Raw genomic sequence first — 27514 nt, forward strand, 5'->3', positions numbered from 1 at the left:
CCTTATCTAATTCCAAGCAGGTGCTAATCCTTCCTTGAGAAGATTCCTTTGCATTGGCACGATTAGCAATACATCAGTTTAATTGGATCTTAAAATGTGGACCTGATCTTCCACGCCTGACAAAGGGGTTCCCAAATAGTGAAGATGCCTTCCTTCTAAGCCATGCTAGCCATCAGCTACCATACAGATATATTGAGATACATCTCCTAGAACCGAGCCAGCATTCTCACCAAGGAGGCAGGGTTTTTTATTTTACGTTCTGTCCCATTGTCCTCCTGTTCCCATTCCCACAACTGCCCCACAAGCAGCTTCTCCTTCAGGTACAAAAGCTTTGGAGCAGTTGGGGATTCCTACGAAAGTGTAGGAGAAGGGTCTTCCAACTTGGCAAGTTTAAGGCTTGTGGACCTCAGCTCCCAGAATTCCTGAGCTAACATGACTGGAGGAGGAATTCTGGGAGTTGAAGTCCACCAGTCTTAAAGCTATCAAGTTTGAGGACCTCTGGTGTAGAGCAATGTGACGGTGAAATCTGGGTGGGCTTTGCCAACCCCACAGTTCTTAGCAATGGGCCTTCCTTGTAGAAAACCAGGTGGGATCCCCCTTGTCCTCTCCCTCCAGTAATCTTCCTCTCCCTCCTTCTTACCTCCTCTTCCTCCTCCTTCCTTCTTCCATGTTTTCAACCCATCTTCCTTCCCATTGGACTTCTCCACTGATGGTTGTGGTTTCCCAGATTTGACCCTGTGTCCTCTTCTTATTTCATTGCATGGTTCCTCTCAGTGAACTCCTGTTTCCTTCTGGAAAACCCTTCACTGTGTTGGGTGTAGAGCGGAGTGTGACGAAAGAAACATGCTGGTTTGCACTTGACAACGGAGGGTTGGGAGGGAGAAACGCTTCGCCCTGGGATGGGCCGTGGTCTGCCCCATCTTACTCACCAAAATCTTCAACCCAGAAGCAACTTTATGGGTTCCAGAACAGCCTTTCTAAGGGGACCCATCTTGGCTCTCGTCTTATTCCCCCAACCCCATTCAAGTTTTGGGGAAGAACATCCATGAAATTCTAGTTGACAAGCAACCCATGTTGAGCCTGCCAAACGGGAACATCGGTTTTCTTGCTGCTTTATTGGGATAAAATGGTGGTGGGGGGAAAAACAGATGCAGCTGTTGGAAGAAGGAACTGTTTACAAGGTAGCTAAGCTAGGAGGACATGAATCCTGCCCTATTCTAGATCATTTGACCCCAAGGAAAAGAAGATTAAAATTCTGTGTCGTACAATAATTTGAATTCTGCAGTAACAACTGCAGGCTTGTATGGACTACAGGTGCTCTGTCCTCAAAGCTCTTGGGGTTGTGGCCTCTATCCCAATAAACTGGACCTATAGGCCTACTATGATGGCTACATGGCAGTTGGGTCCCTGCTCATGTGATGTGAGTTTTCTGGTTGTAAGAATACATGAAATGATCAAGACGTTCCTGAGTGTGTTTTGGAGCTTTTGACTTTTTTTTTTTTGCATTTTCTGCTGCGAGTCAGTGATCTGGTCACATCTGTGCAGACACAGCTCAAACAGATCCATCCTTTCAGGATGTCACTTATTGTATGCCCCTTGAGATATAAGATGCAGGAGTTGAACTCTTCCCCTGTTCCTCTGCCTCACTGCTGCCAGACTCCGAAGGCTCCAGAGTCGGCACATAACTCCCAGATGGCCCTGGCCCCATCTCTGGATCGGACGCAGGACCATCGTCCGAGTCCTCCCCAGACTCACCGACTGGCCCATGTTCCTCCACACTGTCCGACTCTGGTGCTGTCTCCGCAGGCTGCCGGCGGACCACAACAATGTGTGTCCGTTGTCAAGCATCCGGAGGCACGGTCGTAAGTGTGAACAACAGTGATAAGTCCTCTTTTTTTTAAGTGCCTTTGTCACTTTGAGCAGTCACTAAACGAACCGTTATAAGTCAAGGACTCCCGGTATATTGTTCCTGATCACTGCGAAATCAAGATCAAGACAAATATCAGATTTTCGTCTTGGAACTGGATTGCAACTGCTGCATCAACATACCTAGGAGGGCATACAAAGACTCGGCTGAAATGTTAGTGAGGGGGAAGGATTTGCAATTGGTCTGGCCCAACGTAGCTACACAGTGGTGGAAAGAGCCAAGTAGCCTTTCCTCCCCTCCCCCCAACTAAGCATCTCCGCCCCTTTGACTTGGGTGAAAAATGCGGTTTTGGCTGTGGTGTTCGAGTTGCAACTCCCAAGTCCGTTTGGCATCAAATGCTTAGTTGCTCCAGAGAGATAGAAGACCTATGGTGTTATGTGGGGGATGTCTCATGTGGAGATGAGCACATAACTTACCGGGACTGTCTCTTATGGAAATTGTCAAATCTCTGCTTCCATGTGTGCCACACGGGAAACCAATGGTTGGGTTGCTTAGCCTGGATGGTAAGGAGAACTTGGGCCTACTCCATGGTGACCTTGAATGGTAGCGTGTCTGGTAAAAAATAAATAAATGGTGGTGTCTCTTGATTCTTGAAGTCATCCCACAATTTTAACGTCTGCTTTCCAGACTCTTGCGAAGTTAAGTAGGTCTGCCCGAGTCAAATATAAGTAATTGTGTTCTTTACTACAACGTAACGTAGACCTGGGCACTCTACGGCCCGCGGGCCACAACCGGCCCTTTGGCTGTCCCTGTCCGGCAGTGGCGGCAACAGCAGGGGTCCCTATTGGTTCAGCCCTCCACAATGGTCCCATTTTCACAGGTGTCCCCTTGTGAAAATTAACTGCTAACTTGTTGAGTTGAAGAAATGACACCATCAGTTCGATCTTGGCTGATCTTACAAAGCTAAGCAGGGTCAGATCTGGTTTGTCATTTGGATGGGAGATCAGCAAGAGCTCCAAAAAAACAACAACACCCCACAATGGAAACCTATATTGTTACCAAGAGAACTCCATGGACACCCATGAACTAACCAAGGGTCAAGCTTGACTTAGAGATGGTTGCCATCTTAACCTTTTGGTTAGTAGGTTTCAATCCTACCTCTGAACGTCTCGCCTTCTTGTTTGGTCAACCACGAGGTCTAGGATCTTGTCTAGCCCAAAAGCTGGTGATCGTTATTGTGGGATGGGTGCATGGATTTTGAGCGAGCTCCAGGTTGAACGTTCCCACAGGTAAGGCTGTCAAATGCCTTTTTTTTTTGTGATTTGGCTTTGTCTTTTGCCCTTGTCATCCTCCAGTCCTCACAAGGCGGTGGACATCGGACTCTGCTGTATGGACACGCTATTCTTCTCCGGCATTCCCACAGCGGCATGGTAAGTGGGGGGGGGGGATTCAAGGAAGCCGTGGATTCTGACACGGGGGCAGGGGAAGGCTGGGGAGCTTCGGCACAGGGTAAAGTGACTCTACACAAGCCCAGTGTTCTGACCCAAACCTGGTTCCGAGAGAGCAAACACGGGACAAAGGTAACCGCACAACCTTTTAATATTTCATTTACAAATCCCGTTCCTTCACGGATAAAAGGCTGCTTCCAACTAATGAGCTCCGATAAGAAAGAGCCTTGCCAAAGTGCCAAGAACACCAGATAAAGTTGTTGTAATGACGAGGCAGTCGAGTTGTTTGATCATGATCAACTGAATCATGATGAACTTTATTGGAGTCTAGTCTTGCATTTATACACATTTTAATTATCCTCCAACATTGGTTAACTTTGGTTACTGCTTAAATTTCGTTACTGTTTAGCATAATAGTAATTAACACAATTAATTATCTCTAGTTAAAGTCTAACATGTGTTTACTTCCTCTCTCTAATCCTCCTTTAGATTAGTGACTTTGTTTTCCCGAGTTGTATTTGCTTGGAAACATTCTTTATCTGAGGTTTGCCATCCGAGATAGGAACATTCCTGCAATTACAACTCTACATAAAGTTACTAAACAATAAATCAGAGAGACTCCAAATACCAACTCAGATATTCTTAACGCCCACCAGGCTCGAGTATCAACCTTCTTTGCCTTCTGCAAAGAACTGCGGTTTCTCAGCTGGCTTTTATCTTCTCAGGGAGGGGCCATCACCTTGCAGCCTTACTCCCGAGTTGCCCATGCTGCTTCGGCTGCTCTTTCCTTCGAGCAGCCCTGCGCGCACTGGGCACAGGCTCCTCGGGGGCCTCTTCCTCACTGCTGCCAGCCTCCACAATCTCCAAAGGCAGCATTCCACTCCCTGATGATCCTGGCCCCCTCCCTGCCTCACACGCAGGGCCCTCATCCGAGTCCTCGCTCTCCAAGACCTCAGCCGTCCACACCTGCTGCCGGCGAACCACAACCCCCAGTGGACAGTGGCAACCGGGGCCATTTTGGGTCAAAGCCAAGCAGGGTTTATTTTCAAACCCTGAGTCATAAGTTCTCTATCAAGGAGGGATGTAAAAATTGCAAGGCATCTCAAAGGAAGGCTTTGAGGAGACGGGACATAGTTCTCCGCCAAGTCAACGTCAAGGTTTGAAAAGGCTGGGAGAAGTTCTGGAGGCCGAGTCGAAGTTCTAAGTAAAGAAGCTGAGGTCATCTGAGGTGGGGCGTTGCTGGCTGTTCCTTGCCTTCTGTGTCACCGTTCCTAGGAGGACCACAGCTACGGAGGCTCACCACCAGAAGAAGGCCTGAATTGGTCACCTGTCCACTCATAAAACATTTCTATGCCCGTTTTAGGGTTGCCACGAACAGAAGTGGGAGGCAGGGGGCGGGAAGGACATTCAAAAGAGCAGCACAGCAGTTTGGAACCGAAAGTGCATTCCATTCTTATCTTGCAAAGGTTGTAACTAAGCGACCACGCAAATCTCTTAATTGGAGAATGTGATTGATGACTCTCGGCTATGAACGTGTTTGTTGGAGAATATGAATTATGATGCACCCCAAAGGGGTGGGGGGTGAGGGGAAACCAGGGTCCAGGGTGGCCGTGAATTACATGTCTCAGAATCAGCTTCAAACAGGTCCTGCCGGCATGTTCGCTCCTAATAAATTCTTCGTCGTTTTTGAAGCTTGGCTCGAGGCTCGTGATTTAATGAGGGCGATCACCGGAATCCTGGCAGCAATCCGATTCTGAGACACGTAATTCACTTTTAGCCAAGCAGGGGTTTGCGTTGGCTGGAACCACTTGCTGGAGACCGTCCCCCTTGCTACTACTTGGATTCAATAGCCCAGAAGGAATTGACTGCTGGTGGACGTTGCAATCAACTCACTGGATAAGTTCGGACCTATCTTCTCAGAAAGTTCTGCCTCCAACCTGTGGCTGGTACTCAGGATGTGATTTGACTACCTTTCGGGGTTCCAAAGACGACAACGGTTTAAGGAGACCGCAGAGATGATGTTGGAAGGACCAACTTTTAATACAAATCCTTTTTTAAGGAGTGCAAAGTGTAGAATTCCCATCAACCTATGTTGCTTGATGTTCATCATGGCAGTGGAGACTAAGTGAAGATTTCGGGCATGTCATCCTGCGAAGGGGAGCAGAAATGGGACATTGGAGGTGGAATATATAGTACCAAAATTCACAGACCAGGAATAAACAACTACTGTTGATTAAAGTCAAAAACGGGTGGGAATCCTCTTTTTAATATATATAGATAAATTTATTGTCATTGTACTCAGAACCTGAGAACAATGAAATAAGGTGCTCTTTCACAACATACAACTGAACAACACCAAAAAACATATACAAATAACAATGTAAAACAAATTAAAGCAAATAACAGTTATATCTTCTATAAAAGCGAAATACCACTCAGGCATCATCACAAAATCTCCAGAACCGTAAAGCAAACTTGAAATTTGGCACATATTGGCTTCTAGGTACTCAGAAAGGATTTTTCCAAATGACCATCAGAGCATTAATATTTCCTACATTATTATTATTCACATGCTCTGATGCTAAGGAGTTCTGTTCGCCCTCCCCACCTGGAAAGAAATCTCTTCCAAATGCAAAACACAAGCAGAGGAGAGGAGTTTCAGTTTCAGTTTCAGAGCACCAAGCAGCTTGAGTACAGAACAGTTGAGCTAAGCCACGCCCAGGCTCCTTGCTATCTCCTTGCTCATACAGAAAATACTGTTTCAGTTTCCAAACAGCCCTCCAACTCTCACACACACTGACAGGATGCTAGCCAGATGAATACCGATGGATGATGGTAGGCAGAGGCAGAATCCCCTCCCCCTTATTTTCCTTCCAAAAAACTAAGCCCTACCACATAGTTTTGTAGCGAAGCACAGGTATCGAGCTACTATATATATATATATTTTCATCCTGCAGTTAACTCAAGGCAGCAAACGGACATAACAATCCCTCTTCCTGTTTTTGAACCCTGGTTATAGTTTCGCTATCGCAAAACCCTACTATAGTGTTTTCTCAACTTTGCCAATTTTAAGACAAGCGGATTTTGACACACTGGCTGGGGAATTCTGGGAGTTGAAGTCCACTCGTCTTAAAGAGGCCAAAGTGGATTGATTTAAAGGCAGTCTAAACTCCCCCCATACATTACTGGAACAACCTCAACCTAGATTTCTTTGTCTGAAACATAAGTAGCGTCAACCAACTCCCCACCCTTGTGGCCAGTCATCCCATTGTCCAGACCAGGGGTGTCCAACTTTGGCAACTTTAAGACCTGTGGACTTCAGTTCCCAGAATTCTCCAGTCAACCATGCTGGCTGGGGAATTCTGGGAGTTGGAAGTCTTAAGAGTCGCTAAGGTTTGACATTCCTGGCCTAGGCTATTTTTTTGGGGGTAATGATTTTTGTATTTGAGATAAGTAAACCAGAAATCCTGGCTTATCCCTCAAACAGGAATCCTGGCTTATTATATCCTTTCTTCTTCCCAACGTTTAGTATTTAAGCTGCCTGACCACCTCGCGTTCCTTGACGGATAAACTCGCCTTCGACGTGGGCCTTCAAGAAGATGCTTCAGGTACGTGACGTGGCTGAGCTCTCAAGGGAACACTTGGGTTTTTCTTGCAGGATGCAGAGGGTTGGACTAGATCAGGGGTGTCCAACCTTGGCAACTTTAAGACTTGTGGACTTGAACTTCAATCCTCAGCCAGCAAAGCTGGCTGAGGAATTCTGGGAGTTGGAAGTCCACAAGTCTTAAAGTTGCCAAGGTTGACACCCTGACTAGATCCACAGGGGTGGGATGCAAATATTTTTACTACCAGTTCTGTGGGCATAGCTAGGTGGGCGTGGCCATGTGACTGGGTGGGCGTGGCTTTTTTGGCAGCACCCCTGCCCTCCGCGCTCTGTTTTTGGGGCCTCCTGGGCCTCAGGGAAGCCTCGCGGGCGAAGCAGTAAGACAGTGAGGGAGATCTCGGCACAGCTGATCGTTGGGAGGGGGGAAAGAAATAAAAGAAATACTCGTTCACCTGAACCGGTAGCTGGTTTTTTTTTTTTACTACTGGTTCAGCCGAACGGTAGCATTTTTGCTACCGGTTCACTTGAACCGGGCTGAACCGGTAGAATACCACCACTGGGCTAGATGACCTTTGAGGTCCCTTACAGCCCCACAGTTCTATGGGAGGGTTTGAAGGGATGGGGAGGAAGGATTTTCCTTATGAAACTCTACATGGGTCTGTTCTAATTTTTCTGGGTTTCCCCCCCTCCACACCAAGAATTTTAAGCAGCTTAAAATAAATGCATTTTGGGTTAGGTATTTATGTATTCGTAGTTATTGATACTCCTTATATGCTTTATTTATGCTCTGGGCAGTGTGTACAATTTATGCATTGTTGTTCTTGTTCTCATTTTCTTATTCTCCTCCTTAGACTCCAACCCAGGTAACTTGATAGCCCTTCCCTTGCAACCCCATTCGTTTAGTGAATTGTTAAGGTTATGACAAGCACCGAAAAACAGTGACTTACAGCCTGTCTTCACACTTATGGCCATTGCTGCATTTCCCATGGGAAATGCAGGCAGATGGCTACCAGCATGTACAGCTGGTCCTCGACTTACAACGGTTCGTTTAGTGACCGAAGTGACAACGGCACCAGAAAAAAGTGACTTATGACCATTTTTTCACACATGGGACTATTGCAGTAGCACCTCCCGCGGTCACCGCGATTTACATTCGGATGCTTGACAACTGACTCACGTTTATGACAGTTGCAGTGTCCCCCGGGGATCATGGGACCAATTTTCATGACCTTCTGACCAGAGAAGTCAATGGGGGGGGAGGAGCCAGGTTCATTTAACGACTGCGTGACTACATTTAACAACTGCAGTGATTCGCTTAACGAATGTGGCAAGAACAAAAAAAAAAACCTCACTTCGCACGTTTCTCGCTTAGCCACATAAATTCTGGTCTCCGTTGCTGTCATAAGTCGAGGACTTATCTGTATTTAAGGACGTTTGTAGCCTCATGGGACTGTCATTTGCCACTTTCCCAGCTGGATTAGCAGAGCTGGATTCTCGTTAACGACTCTGCAGTGATTCGCTTAATAACCGTGACGGGGAAAAAATGGTGCCAAACTGGGGGATGGCTCACTGAACAACCACCTTGCTTAGCGGCGGAAATTCTGCTCCCTGTCATGGTCATAAGTTGAAGACAACCTGCAACCGAAACCGGGTGCCCCATAGAAGCAGAGTTTTGTGATCTGCATGAGTTCTCCAGCCGAGCAGAATTGTTACTCGAGAAATTTCATTCCATACCGAGGCCTCCCTCCATGCATATATTTGCATATTTGTGCACAATTGTGCATAGTTTACTTTCCCTCTGCATTGGACAAGGAGTTAGCAGCCTGTGTGGGATGCCAAAGCATGATGGGACTAACGAACAAGAAAGAGAGAACTTCTGTCAGGATTCCAGGCAGTTCCCCCCATTTAAACCAAAACTTTAAAAGGATTTATTGGGAGTTAACATGCTGGCACTGCCTGGATGTAACCGACTCTGAGGCACATCATTCACTGTCACCCTTGACCCTGGTTTTCCCCCATGCCCTGGGTGTATCGTAATCCATATTCTCCAATGGGACAGATCCATAGCCAAGAATCATCAATCATGCTCTCCAGTTAGATATTTGTGCAGCAGAAACTTCAGTCACCTAGTTACTATCTTTGAAAACATTTATGGAATGCACTTTCGGTTTCGCAAGCTGCCGCGCTGCTCCCCCCTCCCTTTCTGTTGGCAACTCTAAAAAGACCATGGAAATATTTTATGAGTTGACACCCTCTTTGCCTCGCCTTCCGAAACTGCCTCGGCGTTGGCTGCCGTCTTTCTCTTCGGAAAGGCTGGCCTACCCCCGCCAGGCTGACTGGGGGAAGGAATGCTGCATGGCTGTGGGGGAAATGTGCTTGGATTCCCGGCGGCCATTTGCATAGCCGCCCACCATTCTCCCTTCTCCCCTCCGCAGGGGAAGCCTGTTGGTGGACCATCCACCCTGCCTCGAAACAGCGGTCAGAAGGGGAGAAGGTGCGCGTGGGGGACGACCTCATCCTCGTCAGCGTCTCCTCTGAGCGGTATCTGGTGCGTGTACCAAAATGGCGACCGTGCCTTTGAGGCGGATGTTCGGGTTGGGGGTGGGGTAGGCCGGTTTTCCTTGGCAATTTTTAAGACAGGTGGACTTCAACTCCCAGAATTCCCTAGCCAGCCAATACTGGCTAGGGAATTCTGGGGTGTTGACATCCACCTGTCTTAAAGTTCCACAGGTGGAGAAACACGGTCTTCAAGAAAAGGGATTATTTATTTATTGGTTACATTTTTAAAAATCTATATTACTTTAGAAGGAACTCAAGGCATCGAATATAGCCAATATGGCTTCCTACTCTTGTTTTCCTCACAACAACCCTCTGAGATGGGTTGGGCCAAGAGAGAGAGAGAGAGAGAGAGAGAGAATGATTGGATCAAAGTCACCCAATCAGCTTTCATGACTAAGGCGGTACTAGAACTCACTGTCTCCTGCTGATTGTTCCAAAGTTACCCAGCAGCTTACAGGCCTAAGGCAGGACTAGAACTCTCAGTCTCCTGGTGATTGGCCCAACGTCAGCCAGCTAGCTTTCATGGCTAAGGCGGGTCTAGAACTCCCAGTTTCCTGGTGTCAGCCAGCTAGCTTTCATGGCTAAAGCGGGACTAGAACTCACAGTCTCCTGGTGATTAGCCCAATGTCAGCCAGCTAGCTTTCATGGCTAAAGCGGGACTAGAACTCCCAGTCTCCTGGTGATTGGCCCAACGTCAGCCAGCTAGCTTTCATGGCTAAGGTGGGACTAGAACTCACAGTCTCCTGGTAATTGGCCCAAAGTCAGCCAGTTGCTTTCATGTCTAAGGCGGGACTAGAACTAATTGTCTCCTTGTGATTGGCCCAAAGACATCCAGCTAGCTTTCATGGTTAAGGTGGGACTAGAACTCACAGTCTCCTGGTGATTGGCCCAAAGACATCCAGCTAGCTTTCATGCCTAAGGCAGGATTAGAACTCCCAGTCTCCTGGTGATTGGTGCAAAGTCAGCCAGCTAGCTTTCATGGCTAAAGCGGGACTAGAACTCCCAGTCTCCTGGTGATTAGCCCAATGTCAGCCAGCTAGCTTTCATGGCTAAGGCGGGACTAGAACTCCCAGTCTCCTGGTGATTGGCCCAAAGACATCCAGCTAGCTTTCATGCCTAAGGCGGGACTAGAACTCACAGTCTCCTGGTGATTAGCCCAACATCAGCCAGCTAGCTTTCATGCCTAAAGCGGTACTAGAACTCCCAGTCTCCTGGTTTCCAAGCCAGCATCTTAACCACAGTGAAACACCATCTTCAGCACCTGTTGTGGTTGCTTTACTTTAATTGAACCTTGCTCTGAGAAACCAACAATCTCCCCCCCCCCCCTCCACATCCCCCCCCCTGCTCCTTCCTTCTGGCCTGACCATTGTGACCGAGGGGGGGCGGGTGTCTTTGTCTCCTCCAGCACTTGTCCACCGCCAGTGGAGAACTTCAAGCTGATGCATCCTTCATGCAAACGCTTTGGAACATGAATCCCATCAGTTCTGGCTGTGAAGAAGGTGCGCGGTGTTTTCTTGTGGGTGGGATAGAGTTTCTTTGGCCTTCAAAGATTTCCGATACGATGAGGTTTTCAGTGAAGGTGGCCCTATGGGTTGCCATCTCGGGATCTGGAGATGGTTTTGGACTCACACTGCCGTCTCGTCTCTCTCTGCCCCCCCCCCCCCAGGGTATGTGACTGGCGGCCATGTCATGCGCCTCTTCCACGGCCACATGGATGAATGCCTCACCATCTCCACCACGGACCAGAATGAAGAGCAGCGCAGGTAGGTCTCTTGAATAGAGCCAGGAATGAATCGGCAGGCCTTAAGACAGGGGCTATCAAACTTGACAGCTTTTAAGACTTGTGGACTTCAACTCCCAGAATTCCTCCTCCTCCAGTCATGTTAGCTCGGGAATTCTGGGAGTTGAAGTTCACAAGTCTTAAACTTGCCAAGTTGGAAGACCCTTGCCTTAACAGAACAGAGTACCAGAGTTGGAAGGGACCTTGGAGGTCTTCTAGTCCAACCCGCTGCTTAGGTAGGAGACCCTAAAACGTCCACTTTTGGAGCACCTACAATTCTTGGAAGCAAGTTGTGGCGTGTGGAGTGCGCAGTCGACCACATTCACAAGTCATATTGGCCGGATTCAGAGGTTGCGTGAAGCCATAAACCAAGACACTCTAAAGTTGGCAGAATTTCGGACTTGTGGACATGGCCCATGGCTGAGGAATTCTGGGAGTTGAAGTCCACAAGTCTTAAAAGTTTGGAGTCGCCCGCCATAAACAGATCCCTGGAAAACGTCGCCTAAAGTGGGAACTGGGCCGTGGAATCCTACTCAGGGATCCGTTAGCTAAATCCTATCCCCTTTTTCAAATGTTCCTCTGCAGGCTGGTCAACTATGAAGGAGGTCCCGTTTGTTCCCAGGCCCGATCACTCTGGCGCCTGGAGCCCCTGCGCATCAGGTAGGCTGGGCTTTTTTCCATGCTTTGGTCTTCACCTTCTCCCTTATCTTGGACCAGTGGTGGGACCACTGGTTCTGTGGGCGTGGCTTGATGGGCGTGGTGTGGCTTGGGTGTGGTTTGATGGGCGTGGTGTGTCTTGGGCCTGGCTTGATGGGTATGGCTTGGCGGGTGTAGCAGGGGAAGGTTACTGCAAAATCCCCATTTCCTCCCCACCCCACTGACCTGCTTTTCAGCTCTCTTCTCCTGTGCAGGGCAACCAAAGAAGACCCAGCCAATCAGATGGGACTCAGGAGGCAGAGAAGAGATGGGGCGGGGCCAGACAGAGGCGGTATTGGCCGGTTCTCCAAACTACTCAAAATTTCCGCTACCGGTTCTCCAGAACCGGTTCGAACCGGCTAAATACCACCTCAGCTGGGACTGGAGGCGGAGAATAGATGGGGGCAGGGCCGGTCAGAGGTGGGATTTGCCAGTTCTCTGAACTACTCCGAATTTCGCTACCGGTTCTTTAGAACCGGTCCAAACCGGCTGAATACCATGTCTGTGTCAGTGTCCCAGCAAACCTCCATTCCCATCAGTAACTCCAAGACAAGCATAATCTCAAAAGTACCTTTATTAGAATAGCACCTGGCACATCTGTGGAATCCCAAATCTAAAATTTTCGGGCTTTCCACAAATTCCCAAACTATCCCCTCTCAATTGTCATCATACCACATGGCCTAATCATGATCCGTCCAAAAGTAAGATCCTTATTTCATCCTGCGCCATACTAAATGAACTAACAGAGGAATGTTATTTTGTCTACTTAGAGCTACTTAATTGAATTCACACACACACACACACGCCACTTTCTCAGGCTATGTGGCAGTATGGAATATGGCTTTCAAAGCTGATACTCTGCCTTGGACCTTCGGTGAAGCTTCTCATGCCACGCTGGTGTTCATTTGCTTGGGCATGAGAAAAGAAAATTAAAATCTGACTTGGGGGTAGTCTGGCCTGTATCCATGTTGTACTAAATTGTGACTTATCTTTGGCTTATGGGATCAACCACCTTTAGAAGGGAATATTTCCATCTTTGGAAACCATCTTTGGTTGGTCGACCGTGACGTGCTAAGCCATCAACAAGAAGATACTGACCATCTTCATCCCAAACTAAACCAAACAGTGTCTTCCTTATTGTTAAAGTTGGGGTTCCTTCTGTCCTAACAGCTGGAGTGGCAGCCACATGAAATGGGGTCAACCCTTTCGTGTCCGTCATGTCACCACGGGACGCTACTTGGCCCTGACTGAGGAGAAGGGGCTGGTGGTGGTGGACGCTGAGAAGGCCAACACCAAAGCAACATCGTTCTGCTTCCGGGTCTCAAAGGTGAGAGGTCACCTCATGTTAGGGGCTGATCCTGCCCAGAAGGGGCTTTAAAAGAGTTTGGACTTCTGGACTACAGTTTCTCTTGGGGAGATTGAAATTGCCCTAAAGCAGTGATCCCCAACCTTTTTGGCCTGCGGCACTGCATCAACTGGGCGCCGCCATCTTTTGACGAAAAAGTGCTTCCGGTGACCTCACCGGAAGCACTTTTCGTCAAAAAGATGGCGGCGCAATGCTCCGTGAGCTTTTCGGTAGAAATGGCTTTCTACCCGGAAAAGCTCACCCGAGGCTTAGCGCCGCCATCTTTTTGATGAAAAAGTGGTTCCGGTGAGCTTTCTACCCGGAAAAGCTCACTGGAAGCACTTTTACCAAAAACGATGGCGGCGCCAGCAACCAGCGGCCCGGTAAGACTTGTTCGCGGACCAGTACCGGTCCGCGGACCGCGGTTGGGGACCCCTGCCCTAAAGGCCATGCCGTCAAGGGACATTTCTCTAGTTTGGGGACTTCCAGAGCTGTGGACTTCAACTCCCAGAATTCCTCAAGCAGCATGCTCCCTGTGGAGAATTCCAGAACTTCCGAGTCCACACATCTGGAATTGCCCAGAGTGAGAAATTTGAACGTACGTTTTTCAGAAGTGCATGGTGTTTTTCTGAACTCGGTGGTTTGGCTTGCAGACATTTCATTACCCAGCTAGGCAATTTCATCCGTGCCATTCTTTCATATGGGCCTGTAGTGAGTAGGTGGAGTCCCTCTGCATTTGTGTTTTAAATGTCTCTCACATTGTGGAACAGCTTAGGGGATTTCACTGGAATTTCTACTCCTGTAGGAGAGAAGGAATGGCAGAAACAGTGGGGGGTGGAGGTGGCGTTAAAAGAGAGATTAGCCTAGAATCCCTAAGGTAAATGTAAAAGTTCCCCTCACACATAGGTGCTAGTCATTTCCATCTTTAGTGGGCGGTGCTCATCTCCATTACAAAGCCGAAGAGCCAGCGCTGTCTGAAAACATCTCCGTGGTCATGTGGCCGGCATAACTAAAGCCAGAAGGCGCATAGAATGCTGTTACCTTCCCATTAAAGGTGGTTAGACGGCGCTAGGGATTCGAACCGCCGAACTGCCAACCTTTCTGATTGACAAGCTCAGCGTCTTAGCCACTGAGCCACTGAGCATCCCCCTCTAGAATCCCCACATAGCCGCAAAGGAACCTCCCTTGAATTCCACTGACCCTTATCGAACTCCAAGCAGGGGCTGACCTTGGTGAAGAAGATTCCTGTGCGTGGGCCTTTTAGCAATAATTCCGTTCCCTTGGATCTTCCCAGCGTGGGTCTGCTCTGTCGTGCCTGACATCTCCTTCTCCTCCCTCTCTCTTTCAGGAAAAGCTAGACGTGGCCCCCAAACGAGATGTGGAAGGCATGGGCGCCCCGGAGATCAAATACGGAGAGTCCATGTGCTTTGTGCAACACGTGGACAGCGGTCTCTGGGTGACCTATGCAGCCGCCGACGCCAAGGCAATGCGCCTGGGTTTGCTCAAGAGAAGGGTGAGTTGTGGCTGGTGGGATTAATTTATTGATTTATTAAATTTCCACACCACCCAACCTGGACAACCTAAAAGCAAGGTGCTCCTGGCCCAGAGTCCAGTACTGGACTGTTGGATCGCTGCTGTGAGACTCCCAGCTGCCTTAGTTTCTGAATATAAGGGCTCCTGACCAGGAGAGAGAGAGAGAGAGAGAGAGAGAGAGAGAGAGAGAGAGAGGGAGAGAGGGAGAGAGAGAGAAAGAGAGGGAGAGAAAGAAAGAGAGTGAGGGAGGGAGGGAGGGAGAGAAAGAGAGGGAGGGAGGAGAGAGAGAGAGAGAGAGAGAAGAGAGAGAGAGAAAGAGAGGAGAGAAAGAAAGAGAGTGAGTGAGTGAGGGAGGAGAGAGAGAGAGAGAGAGAGAGAGAGAGAGAGAGAGAGGGAGAGAGGGAGAGAGAGAGAGAGAGGGAGAGAGAGAAAGAGAGGGAGGGAGGGAGGGAGAGAAAGAGAGGGAGGAGGAGAGAGAGAGGGAGAGAGAGAGAGAGAGAAAGAGAGGGAGAGAAAGAAAGAGAGTGAGTGAGGGAGGGAGGAGAGAGAGAGAGAGAGAGAGAGAGAGAGAGAGAGAGAGAGAGAGAGAGAGTCAACAGCCCCCAGGTCTGGAGGTGGCTGATGAAGAGGAGGAGGAACAGCTGGGTCCAGTGCCTGACGCGTGGAATGTACAGAAGGCAGAGGAGAGGAGAGCAGTGGAAATCTATGGGCTGGTCCTTGGGACGGAAGAGCCACTGCTGCTAACGAGGCCCCAACCTAGCTCTGCGGATAAAAGGCAGGTGGGGGTGGGAGATGAATGGACAACTATTCATCTCCCCGCTGGACAAACTTGTTAGCCTGCGGTGAGCGAGAGAGAGAGAGAGAGAGAGAGAGAGGCAGAGGCAGAGGCAGAGCCTGGGCTGTCTGTTATCCCTCAGATGGAGAGTCAACAGCCCCCAGGTCTGGAGGTGGCTGATGCGGAAGAGGAGGAACAGCTGCGTCCAGTGCCTGATGCGCGGATGCGCAGAAGGCAGAGGAGAGGAGAGCAGTGGAAATCTATGGGCCGGTCCTTGGGAAGGAAGAGCCACCGCTGCTAGAGAAGCCCCGCCCTAGCTCTGGGGATAAAAGGCAGGGGGCGGAGATGAATTGATGTGGCAGACTACTACTCATCTCCCTGCTGGACGGACTTGTTAGCCTGCTGTGTGTGAGAGAGAAACGTTTTGCCGAGGGTGGTGGCGCTCCTAATAAAGGAATCATCGGTTTAACTTCAGGTGGTTCATTATGTTTGGGGAGCTGGGTCAGAACGGGTACATGAGGGGGGAAATGCTGGGCTGATGATCAGCAGGCTCATGTTCGAGACCTGCTGCTGCCACTGGATGGGGTGAGCTCCCGTCCCTTGCTCCAGCTCCTGCCAACCCAGCAGTTCGAAAGAAACTTTTTGCCGGGGCTGTTGGCACTCCTAATATGGGAACCATCGATTTAACTACAGAGGGTTTGTCGTGTTTGAGAGCCAGCTCCATTAGTACGAGCAGCAGGCCCGCGCGCTCGCCGCTTGCGCACACACGGAGCACACATGAGCATGCTTGGCTGTGGCTCACGCTGCTGGGGATATGTGCGCCGATACTCGCCTGCCACTTCTGCGCCCCAGTTCTGAATGGCTCTAAGGCCCAGTAGTAGGCTGCGGCCCAGGGGTTGGAGGGAGGGCTGGTCTAGAAGACCTCCAAGATCCCTTCTGGGCTTAGGATTCCCACGAGCTTCCCTTAACGCATCTCTGCACCTCCACAGGCCATCTTGCATCAGGAAGGGCATATGGACGATGCCCTCTCGCTCACCCGCTGCCAGCAAGAGCAGTCCCAAGCGGCGCGGATGATCTACAACACTTCGGGGCTTTATAACCAGTTCATCAAGTGAGCCTTGTGCAGGTCCTATTCCCCCCTCCCCCCGGACATCACCAGGGACTAGCTTCTTGGGGGCAGTTGTGAAACCTCTTTGACTCCTGCTTTCTCCGTCCTCCAGAGGCCTGGACACCCTGCTCGGGAAGACCAAGTCCAGCACGCCGGTGACTCTTCCCATTGAAGGGGTGATTCTCAGCTTGCAGGATCTCATCAACTACTTCCAGCACCCCGAGGAAGAACTCCAGCACGAGGAGAAGCAGACCAAGCTCCGGTCCCTGAAGAACAGGCAGAACCTCTTCCAGGAGGAGGTAAGCAAGTTGTTACTGACCTCAGGGCGACTAGAACACAGATTGGGCATCCTAAAGACCAGGGGTCTCCAACCTTAGCAACTTTAAGGCTTGTGGATTTCAACTCCCAGAATTCCTCAGCCAGCAAAGCTTGAAGATTTGTGGACTGCAACTCCCAGAATTCCTCAGCCAGCAAAGCTTGAAGATTTGTGGACTTCAACTCCCAGAGTTCCTCAGCTAGCAAAGCTTGAAGACTTGTGGACTTCAACTCCCAGAGTTCCTCAGCCAGCAAAGCTTGAAGACTTGTGGACTTCAACTCCCAGAATTCCTCAGCTAGCAAAGCTTGAAGACTTGTGGACTCCAACTCCCAGAGTTCCTCAGCCAGCAAAGCTTGAAGATTTGTGGGCTTCAACTCCCAGAGTTCCTCAGCTAGCAAAGCTTGAAGATTTGTGGACTTCAACTCCCAGAATTCCTCAGCCAGCAAAGCTTGAAGATTTGTGGACTTCAACTCCCAGAGTTCCTCAGCTAGCAAAGCTTGAAGATTTGTGGACTTCAACTCCCAGAGTTCCTCAGCTAGCAAAGCTTGAAGATTTGTGGACTTCAACTCCCAGAGTTCCTCAGCCAGCAAAGCTTGAAGATTTGTGGACTTCAACTCCCAGAGTTCCTCAGCCAGCAAAGCTTGAAGACTTGTGGACTTCAACTCCCAGAGTTCCTCAGCCAGCAAAGCTTGAAGACTTGTGGACTTCAACTCCCAGAATTCCTCAGCCAGCAAAGCTTGAAGTTGCCAAGGTTGGAGACCCCTGCTGTAGACCACTATGTAGGGTACAGAGTTGTCTAGAGAAAAGGAAGACTATTGGGGACATGATAGCAGCATTCCAGCATTTGGGGGGAATTTGTCTTGGTGCAAATGCTCTCAGTGTACATAAAGGAAAAAAATACATTCATCAAGAATCATAAGATTACAACACTTAGTGATAGTTATAGGATATTAAATAAGCAATCAAATCATACTAGGAAGCTAAATAAAACAATGTAAATCATAAAGATACAAGTAACAATATTATAGTCATAAGTAAAAGGAGAAACAGGAAGGATGAGAAGAAGAATAGTAATACAATCTTAGAAAATAGTTTGATGGTGTTGAGGGAATTATTTGTTTAACAGAGTGATGCCGTTCGGGGGAAAAACTGTCCTTGTGTCTAGTTGTTCTGGTGTGCAGGGCTCTATAGCGTCATTTTGAGGGAAGGGGTTGAAACAGTTTATGTCCGGGATGTGAGGGGTCTGTAGATATTTCCACAGCTCTCTTTTTGACTCGTGCAGGATACAGGTCCCCCATGGAAGGCCGTTTGGTAGCAAACCAATAAAGGAATGCAATACAATGTTGTATTCCTTTATTGCTTAAAGGAATACAATATTGTACTGTTGAAGTCACACATCCTACCACGTCAGGTCCCCCACTGCCTGTCAAATGCAAAGTTAAGGCAAGTCAGTCAGAGGGGGAAACCATTGGACCTTAAGTGTGTGTGTGTGTGGGGGGTCTCTGCTGTTTTTCAGGGTATGATCTCCCTCGTCTTGAACTGCATCGACCGCCTCAACGTGTACAGTACGGCTGCCCACTTTGCCGAGTTTGCCGGAGAGGACGCGGCCGAGTCTTGGAAGGAGATTGTGAACCTGCTTTACGAACTCTTGGGTGGGTCGAGTCGAGAACGGGATCCCAGTATACTGGGGTGACCAGCGACCGTGTTTTGAACAGAAACGCAATCCCGGAGGTTGTTGGAATCTCTGGGCAAGCAGGGACCTGCCAATCGCTCAGGGTTTACTTGCTAGCTTGACAAAGCCCCCCCCTCTCTGACATTAGCTTTGTGAGATCCCCAGGAGGAGGGGTCTGTTGGGTGCCTAACCTAGAAAAAAAATAGGTGGTTGTGGGTGCAGAAAGCAGAACAGTTTCATGGAGTCCTTGGTGCCCTCTGAGCTTGGTGGTTTTCTTGCAGACGTTTCACGACCCAGCTAGGTAACATCACAAGAGGAAGAGATGAGGGGAGAAGAGGATGGGGGTCCTTGGTGCCGTGGTTTTCTTGCAGCGTTACCCAGTAGGTATGTCATCCGTGCTAGAAGAGAGTGGGGTTTCTTGGGGAGGGGAGGAGGAGGAGGAAGATGAGGACTGTGGGATCCTTGGTGATCTCTGACCTTCGTGATTTGCTTACAGATGTTTCCTGACCCAACTAGGTAACGTCATCAGTGCTAGAAGGGAGTGGGGTTTGTTGGAGGAGGGAGGGTGGGGGAGGACTGTGGAATCCTTGGTGATCTCTGAGATTTGCTTGCAGACGTTGCATGACCCAACTAGGTAACATCTTTAGTGCTGGTAGGACAGTCAACCCCCACCCTACCTCACACTGACTGGGGAATTCTGGGAGTTGGAAGTCCATGCACTGCCAAGTTGCCAAGATGGAGAAATGCTATGCCGGTACCTCGGGGAATAAGCTAAATGACAGACAAATGACTTAACGTCGTTGTGAAGATGAACTGAGGAGGGCCTAACCCCCATCTTGCCTTCCTGCCATGCAGCCTCGCTGATCCGTGGGAACCGTTCCAACTGCGCCCTGTTTTCCAACAATCTGGACTGGCTGGTCAGCAAACTGGACCGATTGGAGGCATCCTCTGGTGAGCAGAGGGGGGCGTTGCAAGTTTGGTTCCAATTCAAGAGCCATGGGTGGCGCAGTGGTGAGAATGCAGGATTGCAGGCTAGCTCTGCCAACTGCCAGCAGTTCGATCCTGACTGGCTCAAAGTTGGACTCAGCCTTCCGTCCTTCCGAGGTCGGTCAAATGAGGACCCCGATTGTTGGGATTTCACTTAACAGCCGTGTTCCTAACTTAACAACGGCAGTGATTCACTTAACAACGGTAGCAAACAAAATCGTAAAATGGGGCACCACTCACCGCATGGCTGTTTTGCTTAGCAATGGAAGTTTTGAACTCTGTTGCGGTCGTAAACCGAGGATGACCTGTGTTCGTGATTTTTTTCTGGATTCGCAGAATGCCGTTGGCAGCCATTTTAAGCCATGCATTCTCGCCATGAAAAGAAGAACTTAATTAATCTTAATTAACTAGGAAAACAGCAGGGGATTGTTGCCAAGCAAAGTGTGAAAACAGACTCCTTAACCTCATTCTTCAGGCATTTTGGAGGTATTGTATTGTGTCCTCATTGAAAGTCCAGAAGTGCTGAATATCATCCAGGAAAACCACATCAAATCCATCATCTCCCTCCTGGACAAACATGGACGCAACCACAAGGTGAGTTGTGGTGAGCTTGACCTGGCTTGTGGTTTTCTTCTGGTGTACCTACATTTTGTGGCAAGCAATGCCCTCTTTAGAAGGGGCTGAATACAGGTGGGGGAAGCTTGAAGACCTGTGGACTTCCAGAATCCCTGAGCCAGCATCCCATCCCTTCCCAACGCAACCCAACCCAACTGATCTCACTCCAACCCATCCCAACTCACTCCACCCCAATCTATCCCAACCCAACTCATTCCAATCTATTGCAACCCAACCCATCCCAACTGAACCCAACCTATCCCAACCCATCCAACCCAACCCAACTCAACCCATCCAACCCAACTTATCCCAACACAACCCATCCCAACCCATCCAACACAACACAACCCATCCCAGTGTAACCCAACCCAACCTATCCCAACCCATCCAACCCAACCCAACCCAACTCAACCCATCCAACCCAATTTATCCCAACACAACCCATCCCAACCCATCCAACCCAACACAACCCATCCCAGTGTAACCCAACCCAACCTATCCAAACCCATCCAATTCATCCCAACCCATCCAACCCAACCCATCCCAACGTAACCCAATCCAACCGATCCAAACCCATGCAACCCAACCCATCTGACCCAACCTACCCCTGCACAATCCATTCCAACACAACCCATACAACACAACACAACGGTGGCTCTTCCCTTCTTCCTTTGGCAGGTGCTGGATGTTCTCTGCTCTCTGTGTGTCTGCAATGGCGTGGCCGTCCGCTCCAATCAAAACCTGATCACCGAAAACTTGCTGCCGGGGAGAGATCTTCTGTTGCAAACGAAGCTTATCAATCATGTCACCAGGTAGCCGCTTGGCCCTCTTTGATGTCCCTCTGCAGTGGGTCTTCCGGGGTTTAGCTGGCGTCAAAGAGGATCGATTGGGGGGGGATACACATTGGAATTGGAGGAGGACCCTTGCATTTAATCTAGTAACCACCTCCAGGATGGCACCCCCACCCGCCCTCCAGACCCCAGGCCAACCAGCAAAGCCAGATCTTAAGATCCTTAATGGAAGACCAGAAGGGTGGGTGAAGTCTGTAGAGATTTCTCAGTCATCCATGGTCATGGTTGTCCCAAAGGTGCTTTGGGATTGTTTCCCCCCCAGTGAAATAAATCCCCATCCTACAAGCCTACAATACCAGGAGGTTTTCCACTGTCCTCCCATTCATCTGCTGATTGGATCTAATTTGATCCTAGGAGAAGATGATTTCATTCCTGTCCCATCCGTCTCTCGGCTCTTGCAGGCGTGGTTTGAACACAGTTTTTTTTTTTTAAATAATGTCGCTTTAATGTCGGTTTGCTTTTTCACCTTTTCATTTGCTTGCCACCAGAAGTGGTGGGTGCTCCATCACTGGAGGTTTTTAAAAAGAGACTAGACAGCCACTTGTCTGATACGGTTTAGGGCAGAGGTTGGCAACCTTAAACACTCAAAGAGCCATTTGGTTCCGTTTCCCACAGAAAAAAAAAACATTAGGAGCCACAAAACCTATTGGGGGGCGTTGAAAAGCTCAATAAATCACGTGCCGGCAGGTGTCGCACATTGGCAGTTGTGACACATATTTTGAGCGACAGGGAGCCGCATCAGAGGGATGAAAGAGCCACATGCGGCTCCAGAGCTGCAGGTTGCCGATTCCTGGTATAGGGTCTCGTGCTTGAGCAGGGGACTGGACTAGAAGACCTCCAAGGTCCCTTCCAACTCTATTCTGATTGATTGATGGAATTATTTTTCACCTGCTTTTATGCTATGTAAGCACCCAGGGTCACCTTGTAGGGGAGAGGGGCATCCTAGGAAAGGTAATGAATAAAATAAATGACAAGAATCCTGCTTCGCTTTTTGGCTAAGGCCAGGATTCTTCTTCCCTGTGTTCTTGATTTTTCCGTACTGATCCTTCTCCCTGTCTTCTCTTCCCTTTGCAGCATGCGCCCCAACATCTTTCTGGGCACCCACGAAGGAACCACCCAGTACAAGAAGTGGTATTATGAGATGATTGTGGACGTGGTGGAGCCTTTTGTGACCGCCCAGGCCACGCATTTGCGGGTCGGCTGGGCCATGGCCGAAGGCTATAGCCCCTACCCAGGGGGTGGAGAAGGCTGGGGCGGCAACGGCGTTGGGGATGACCTTTATTCTTTTGGCTTCGATGGTCTCCACCTGTGGTCAGGTGAGTTTGGTTGCATCCGTGGCTGGTTCGCTTGGGGCAGATGGATTGAAACTTCTAGGGGAGAGGCAGAAAAAAAGGACAAAACTTTAATCTGGGGTTTCAGTCGTTTGCAAGAAAGAGGGAGGGGGTGAGGGAGGGAGAAAAGAGAGTGAGAAAGAAGGGAGGGAGGGAGGGAAAGAAAGAGAAAGGAAGGAAGGAAGGAAGGAAGGAAGGAAGGAAGGAAGGAAGGAAGGAAGGAAGGAAGGAAGGAGAAAGAAAGAAAAAGAAAAAAGGGGAGAAAAGAACAGGAAGGAAGGAAAGAAAGAAAGAAAGGATAAGAAGGAAGGAAAGAAAGAGAAAGAAAGAAAGAAAGAAAGAAAGAAAGAAAGAAAGAAAGAAAGAAAGAAAGAGAAAGAAAGAAGAAAGAAAAAAGAAAGAAAGAAAGAAAGAAAGAAAGAAAGAAGAAGAAAGAAAGAAAGAAAGAAAGAAAGAAAGAAAGAAAGAAAGAAAGAAAGAAAGAAAGAAAGAAAGAAAGAAAGAAAGAAAGAAAGAAAGAAAGAAAGAAAGAAAGAAAGAAAGAAAGAAAGAAAGAAAGAAAGAAAGAAAGAAAGAAAGAAAGAAAGAAAGAAAGAAAGAAAGAAAGAAAGAAAGAAAGAAAAGAAAGAAAGAAAGAAAAGAAAGAGAAAAAAAGAAAGGGGAGAGAAAAAGAACAGGAAGGAAGGAAAGAAAGAAAGGAAAAGAAGGAAGGAAAGAAAGAGAGAGAGAGAGAGAGAGAAAGAAAGAAAGAAAGAAAGAAAGAAAGAAAGAAAGAAAGAAAGAAAGAAAGAAAGAAAGAAAGAAAGAAAGAAAGAAAGAAAGAAAGAAAGAAAGAAAGAAAGAAAGTGAAATAGTGGCCCAGGGACATCTGGGAGAGTCAAGAAAGTCCAGATGGCGGACACATTGGTGGATATCTCCTCCTCAGATGATGCTACTGTGGTCTTCTCTCCTTGTCCCAAAGGTGCTATTTTTTCAAGAGGCAACTGGACTTTCTTGTTTTTCTTTGAAGATGTTTCGCTTCTTATCCGAGAAGCTTCTTCAGCTCTGACAGGATGGTAGGGAACGGAAGGACTTACAGCTGGTCATTTGCATCCTTTTTAGAGAATTGTTGAGGCCACTTGGAGGTTTATCTGTGTCCTCAGGCTCACCGAGTCATGCAAATGGGTGTGGAGCCTTCCTCACCATCCGAAGAAGCTTCTTGGATGAGAAGTGAAACGTCTTCAAAGAAAAAACCAGAAAGTCCAGTTGCCTCTTGAAAAAAAAGCACCTTTGGGACAATCATGACCTGGAGGATGGAGAATCCTCATGGGCATCTTTCTTTCTTTGAGTTGGCAACTTCTGACCGACGCGCCTCACCCCTAACAAATCAACGATATAAATTATAAGAAATCAGATGCAGACGTCCGATTCATATGACTGTTACAGTTGACCAAATCCTGCTCTGATCTCACTAAGCAGAAATCTTGTTCAAGATCCTTTAAGCCAGGGGTGTCAAACTCAAGGTCAGGTGTGGATCCAGCCCATGGGGTGCTTAAATCTGGCCTGCGGGGCTGGTGTAGAACTATCAAAGGAGCGGACTGTGGTGCCTCTGGCAGCTAAATCCCCACACCTCATTTTTCACCCTCCATGGCCTCCTGCAGCGCAATGCCGGCCAAAAGTGGGCTGAAAACCAGGCTGAAAGATGGACCCAAAACAGGCTGGAAAATGGCCAAAAAATAGGCCCGAAACAGGCCCTAAAATGAGTCAAAAATGGCCCCAAAACAGGCCTAAAGTATGGCCCCAAAACAGGTCAAAAATGGCCAAAAACAGGCCCCGTAACAGGTCAAAAACGGCCAAAAAACAGGTCAAAAACGGCCAAAAACAGGCCCAGAAACAGGTCAAAAACAGGCCCAGAAACAGGTCAAAAATGGCCAAAAAACAGGTCAAAAACGGCCAAAAACAGGCCCCGAAACAGATCAAAAACGGCCAAAAACAGGTCAAAACGGCCAAAAACAGGCCCAGAAACAGGTCAAAAACGGCCAAAAACAGGCCCAGAAACAGGTCAAAACGGCCAAAAACAGGTCAAAAATGGCCAAAAACAGGCCCAGAAACAGGTCAAAACAGCCAAAAACAGGCCCAGAAACAGGTCAAAAACACCCAAAAAACAGGTCAAAAACGGCCAAAAACAGGCCCGAAACAGGTCAAAAACGACCAAAAAACAGGTCAAAACGGCCAAAAACAGGCCCCGAAACAGGTCAAAAACGGCCAAAAAACAGGTCAAAAACAGGCCCAGAAACAGGTCAAAAACGGCCAAAAACAGGCCCAGAAACAGTTCAAAAACGGCCAAAAAACAGGTCAAAAATGGCCAAAAACAGGCCCAGAAACAGGTCAAAAACAGGCCCAGAAACAGATCAAAAACGGCCAAAAAACAGGTCAAAAATGGCCAAAACCAGGCCCAGAAACAGGTCAAAAACGGCCAAAAAACAGCCCCGAAACACGTTGAAAATGACAAACAGACCCAAATACGGCCCAAAAATGGCAGAGTGCTGCAGGATGCCATGGGGGCCGAAAACGAGTATCAGGGAGTCCGCATGCAGCCAGTTTGTCCACCCCCCCATGCCCTGTTTTGGCCAGCAGGTTTATTTGTTTATTTGATTTATTTGATTTCTATTGCCACCTATTCGCCCATGGCAACTCAGGTTGCTGCAGGAGGCACCCATCCCGCCCCCCTGCCCCCAGCCCTGGCCCGCAGAGGAGAACTAAAATGCTGATCCAACCTGCGAAGATATCCATTTTGAGACCTATGCTTTAAGCCCATCTCACTTTCTCGCCTTTGGCTCTTCAACCATGTTCTTCTTGGAGTAATTTCCCTCTTTTTGTTTCCTTTCCGCTCGGCGTAGGCCGCGTGGCTCGGGCCGTGGCGTCCCCCGGGCAGCACATGCTAGGGGCGGACGACGTGGTGAGCTGCTGCCTGGATTTGAGTGTGCCCAGCATCTCTTTCCGCATCAACGGCTTCCCGGTGCAGGGCATGTTTGAGAACTTCAACCTGGATGGGCTATTCTTCCCCGTGATTAGCTTCTCGGCAGGCATCAAGTAAGCTCGACCCCGCGGTAGGGTGTCAACTAAATGGATACTCCTTTGGTCTTTTTAGCTGCCAGAAAAAGTGAGTGGGGGAAAAATAAGGCATTCCTTAAATTCCTAGATCCCGTGTTGGCGAACCTATGCCGCGCGTGCCGGAAGTGGCGCGCAGAGCCATTTCCCCCGGCATGGGAGAGGTCGCCCAGAAGAGCCCCACTGCGCATGTGCATGAACGCCACCACCCGGCAGCTGATTGCCGGGTATCTGGCATGCAGGGGCGGAGGAGGGGTGCGTAGAAGATGTGCGTGCGTGCGCGGGGACATGCTGCATGTGAGGGGGGGAATGGCATGCACAGACGCGTGGCACGCGAGGAGGGAGCCGTGTGCGCACGTGCAAAGATGCGTGGTGTGTGAAGGGAGAGCTCCACCTCTAAGCCACCGCACCACTGAAGCGCCAACATATATCCCGGCCATTAATGAACAAGCTCCTGCGTGTTTTCCTGCTCTTTCTTCCTGCCAGAGTGCGGTTCCTCCTGGGGGGTCGCCACGGAGAGTTCAAATTCCTGCCACCTCCGGGCTACGCTCCCTGCTACGAGGGTGTCCTTCCCCGTGAGAAGATGCGCGTGGAGCCCATCAAGGAGTACAAGCACGACATCAGTGGCTTCCGGAACCTCCTGGGCCCGACCCAGTCCTTGTCCCACACGTCCTTCATCCCTTACCCTGTGGATACTGTCCAGGTAGGGACATCTGGGCTTCCTTGGGCAGAGAACCTGAAAGCCACATGTGGGAAAGCAGCCATTTTACGGCCCGTAGAGTAAAATCGGTTATTAGTGGGATGGCTGGCAGGACCCGTGGGTACTTTCACATTCTCCTCCCCTCCCTCCTTCCTTCCCTCCGTCCCTCTTCCCTCCCTTCCTTCTTTCTTCCTTCCTCCCTCCCTCTCCCCTCTCCTCCTTCCTTCCTACCTCTTCCATCCTTCCTTCCTTTCTCCCTCCCTCCCTCTCTCCCTCCCTCCTTCCTTCCTTTCTTCCCTCCCTCCTCCCTCCTTCCTCTCTCCCCCTCCCTCCCTCCTTCCTTCCCTTCCTTCCTCCCCTCTCCTCCTCCTTCCTCCATCCCACTTCCCTCCTTCCTTCCTTCCTCCCTTCCCTCCCTCCCTCCTTCCTTCCTTCCTCTTCCCTCCTTCCTCTCTCTCCCCCTCCTTCCCTCCCTCCTTTCTTCCTCTCTCCCCCTCCCCCTCCTCCCTCCCTCCCTCTTCCTTCCTGCCCTCCTTCCTCCCCTCCCTCCTTCCTCCCTCCCTGTTCCCTCCCTCCTTCCTTTCTCCCTGTTCCCTCCTTCTTCCCTCCCTCCCTCCTTCCTTCCACCCTCCCTCCCTCCTGCAGCTACAGAAATAAATTCATTCTTCTGATTGATGGATTGATAATCAACCAACCTAATCAACCAGACTTGCGTTAATATGCATACAACATGTATGATTGAAATGGGGGGGGTGGAATGGGGGTGATACTATAGTTTAAGCAAAGCTGAGATCTGATTACAGGTAGTCCTCAACTTACAACAGTGTGGAAAAAATGGTCATACGTCACTTTTTCCCCTGCCGTTATAACTTTGAATGGTCACTACATGAGCTGTAAATTGTAAGCTGTAAGTTATAAGCTGTAAGTCACTACATCAGCTGTAAGTTGTAAGTCGAGGACTACCTCTAGTAAGCAGCCTGCTACTAAAAAGTGCCTTTTAATAACCTTGGTCTCCTCCTTTTTCCTTTTTTTAAAAATATCCCTGCAGATTGTCTTGCCTCCACACCTTGAGAAGATCCGGGAGAAACTGGCAGAGAATATCCACGAATTGTGGGCACTGACTCGCATCGAGCAGGGATGGATTTACGGGCCGGTGAGTTCTGCTCTCCGGGAACCAAAGGTTGGAGGTTGCCATGCCTTTCCTTTTTTAAAAAAAAATTATTGTACATTTTTCATT

General features: G+C 49.1%; 1 protein-coding gene and 1 long non-coding RNA gene across 2 annotated transcripts in view; one reads left to right on the forward strand and one right to left on the reverse strand.

Moving 5' to 3' along the window:
- RYR1 (ryanodine receptor 1) overlaps window positions 1–27514 on the forward strand; it is a 149245-nt gene that overhangs the window by 16753 nt on the left and 104978 nt on the right. The window contains 18 exon segments of the mRNA XM_087971211.1: window positions 3223–3297; window positions 6845–6923; window positions 9355–9467; window positions 10884–10977; window positions 11145–11241; window positions 11844–11918; window positions 13125–13281; window positions 14648–14812; window positions 16597–16718; window positions 16828–17014; window positions 18548–18683; window positions 19559–19654; window positions 20166–20284; window positions 20984–21117; window positions 22231–22472; window positions 25367–25559; window positions 26064–26280; window positions 27326–27430. Coding sequence (XP_087827337.1) covers window positions 3223–3297; window positions 6845–6923; window positions 9355–9467; window positions 10884–10977; window positions 11145–11241; window positions 11844–11918; window positions 13125–13281; window positions 14648–14812; window positions 16597–16718; window positions 16828–17014; window positions 18548–18683; window positions 19559–19654; window positions 20166–20284; window positions 20984–21117; window positions 22231–22472; window positions 25367–25559; window positions 26064–26280; window positions 27326–27430 — 2406 coding nt within the window.
- Window positions 1–27514, reverse strand: part of LOC148129980 (uncharacterized) — a 264545-nt gene that overhangs the window by 7767 nt on the left and 229264 nt on the right. The window lies entirely within an intron of this gene.

The sequence above is a fragment of the Notechis scutatus genome, chromosome 8 (genome assembly GCF_049901735.1).
Source record: "Notechis scutatus isolate UNSWTSFEM ecotype Mainland chromosome 8, rNotScu1.2, whole genome shotgun sequence".
NCBI lineage: Eukaryota > Metazoa > Chordata > Lepidosauria > Squamata > Elapidae > Notechis > Notechis scutatus.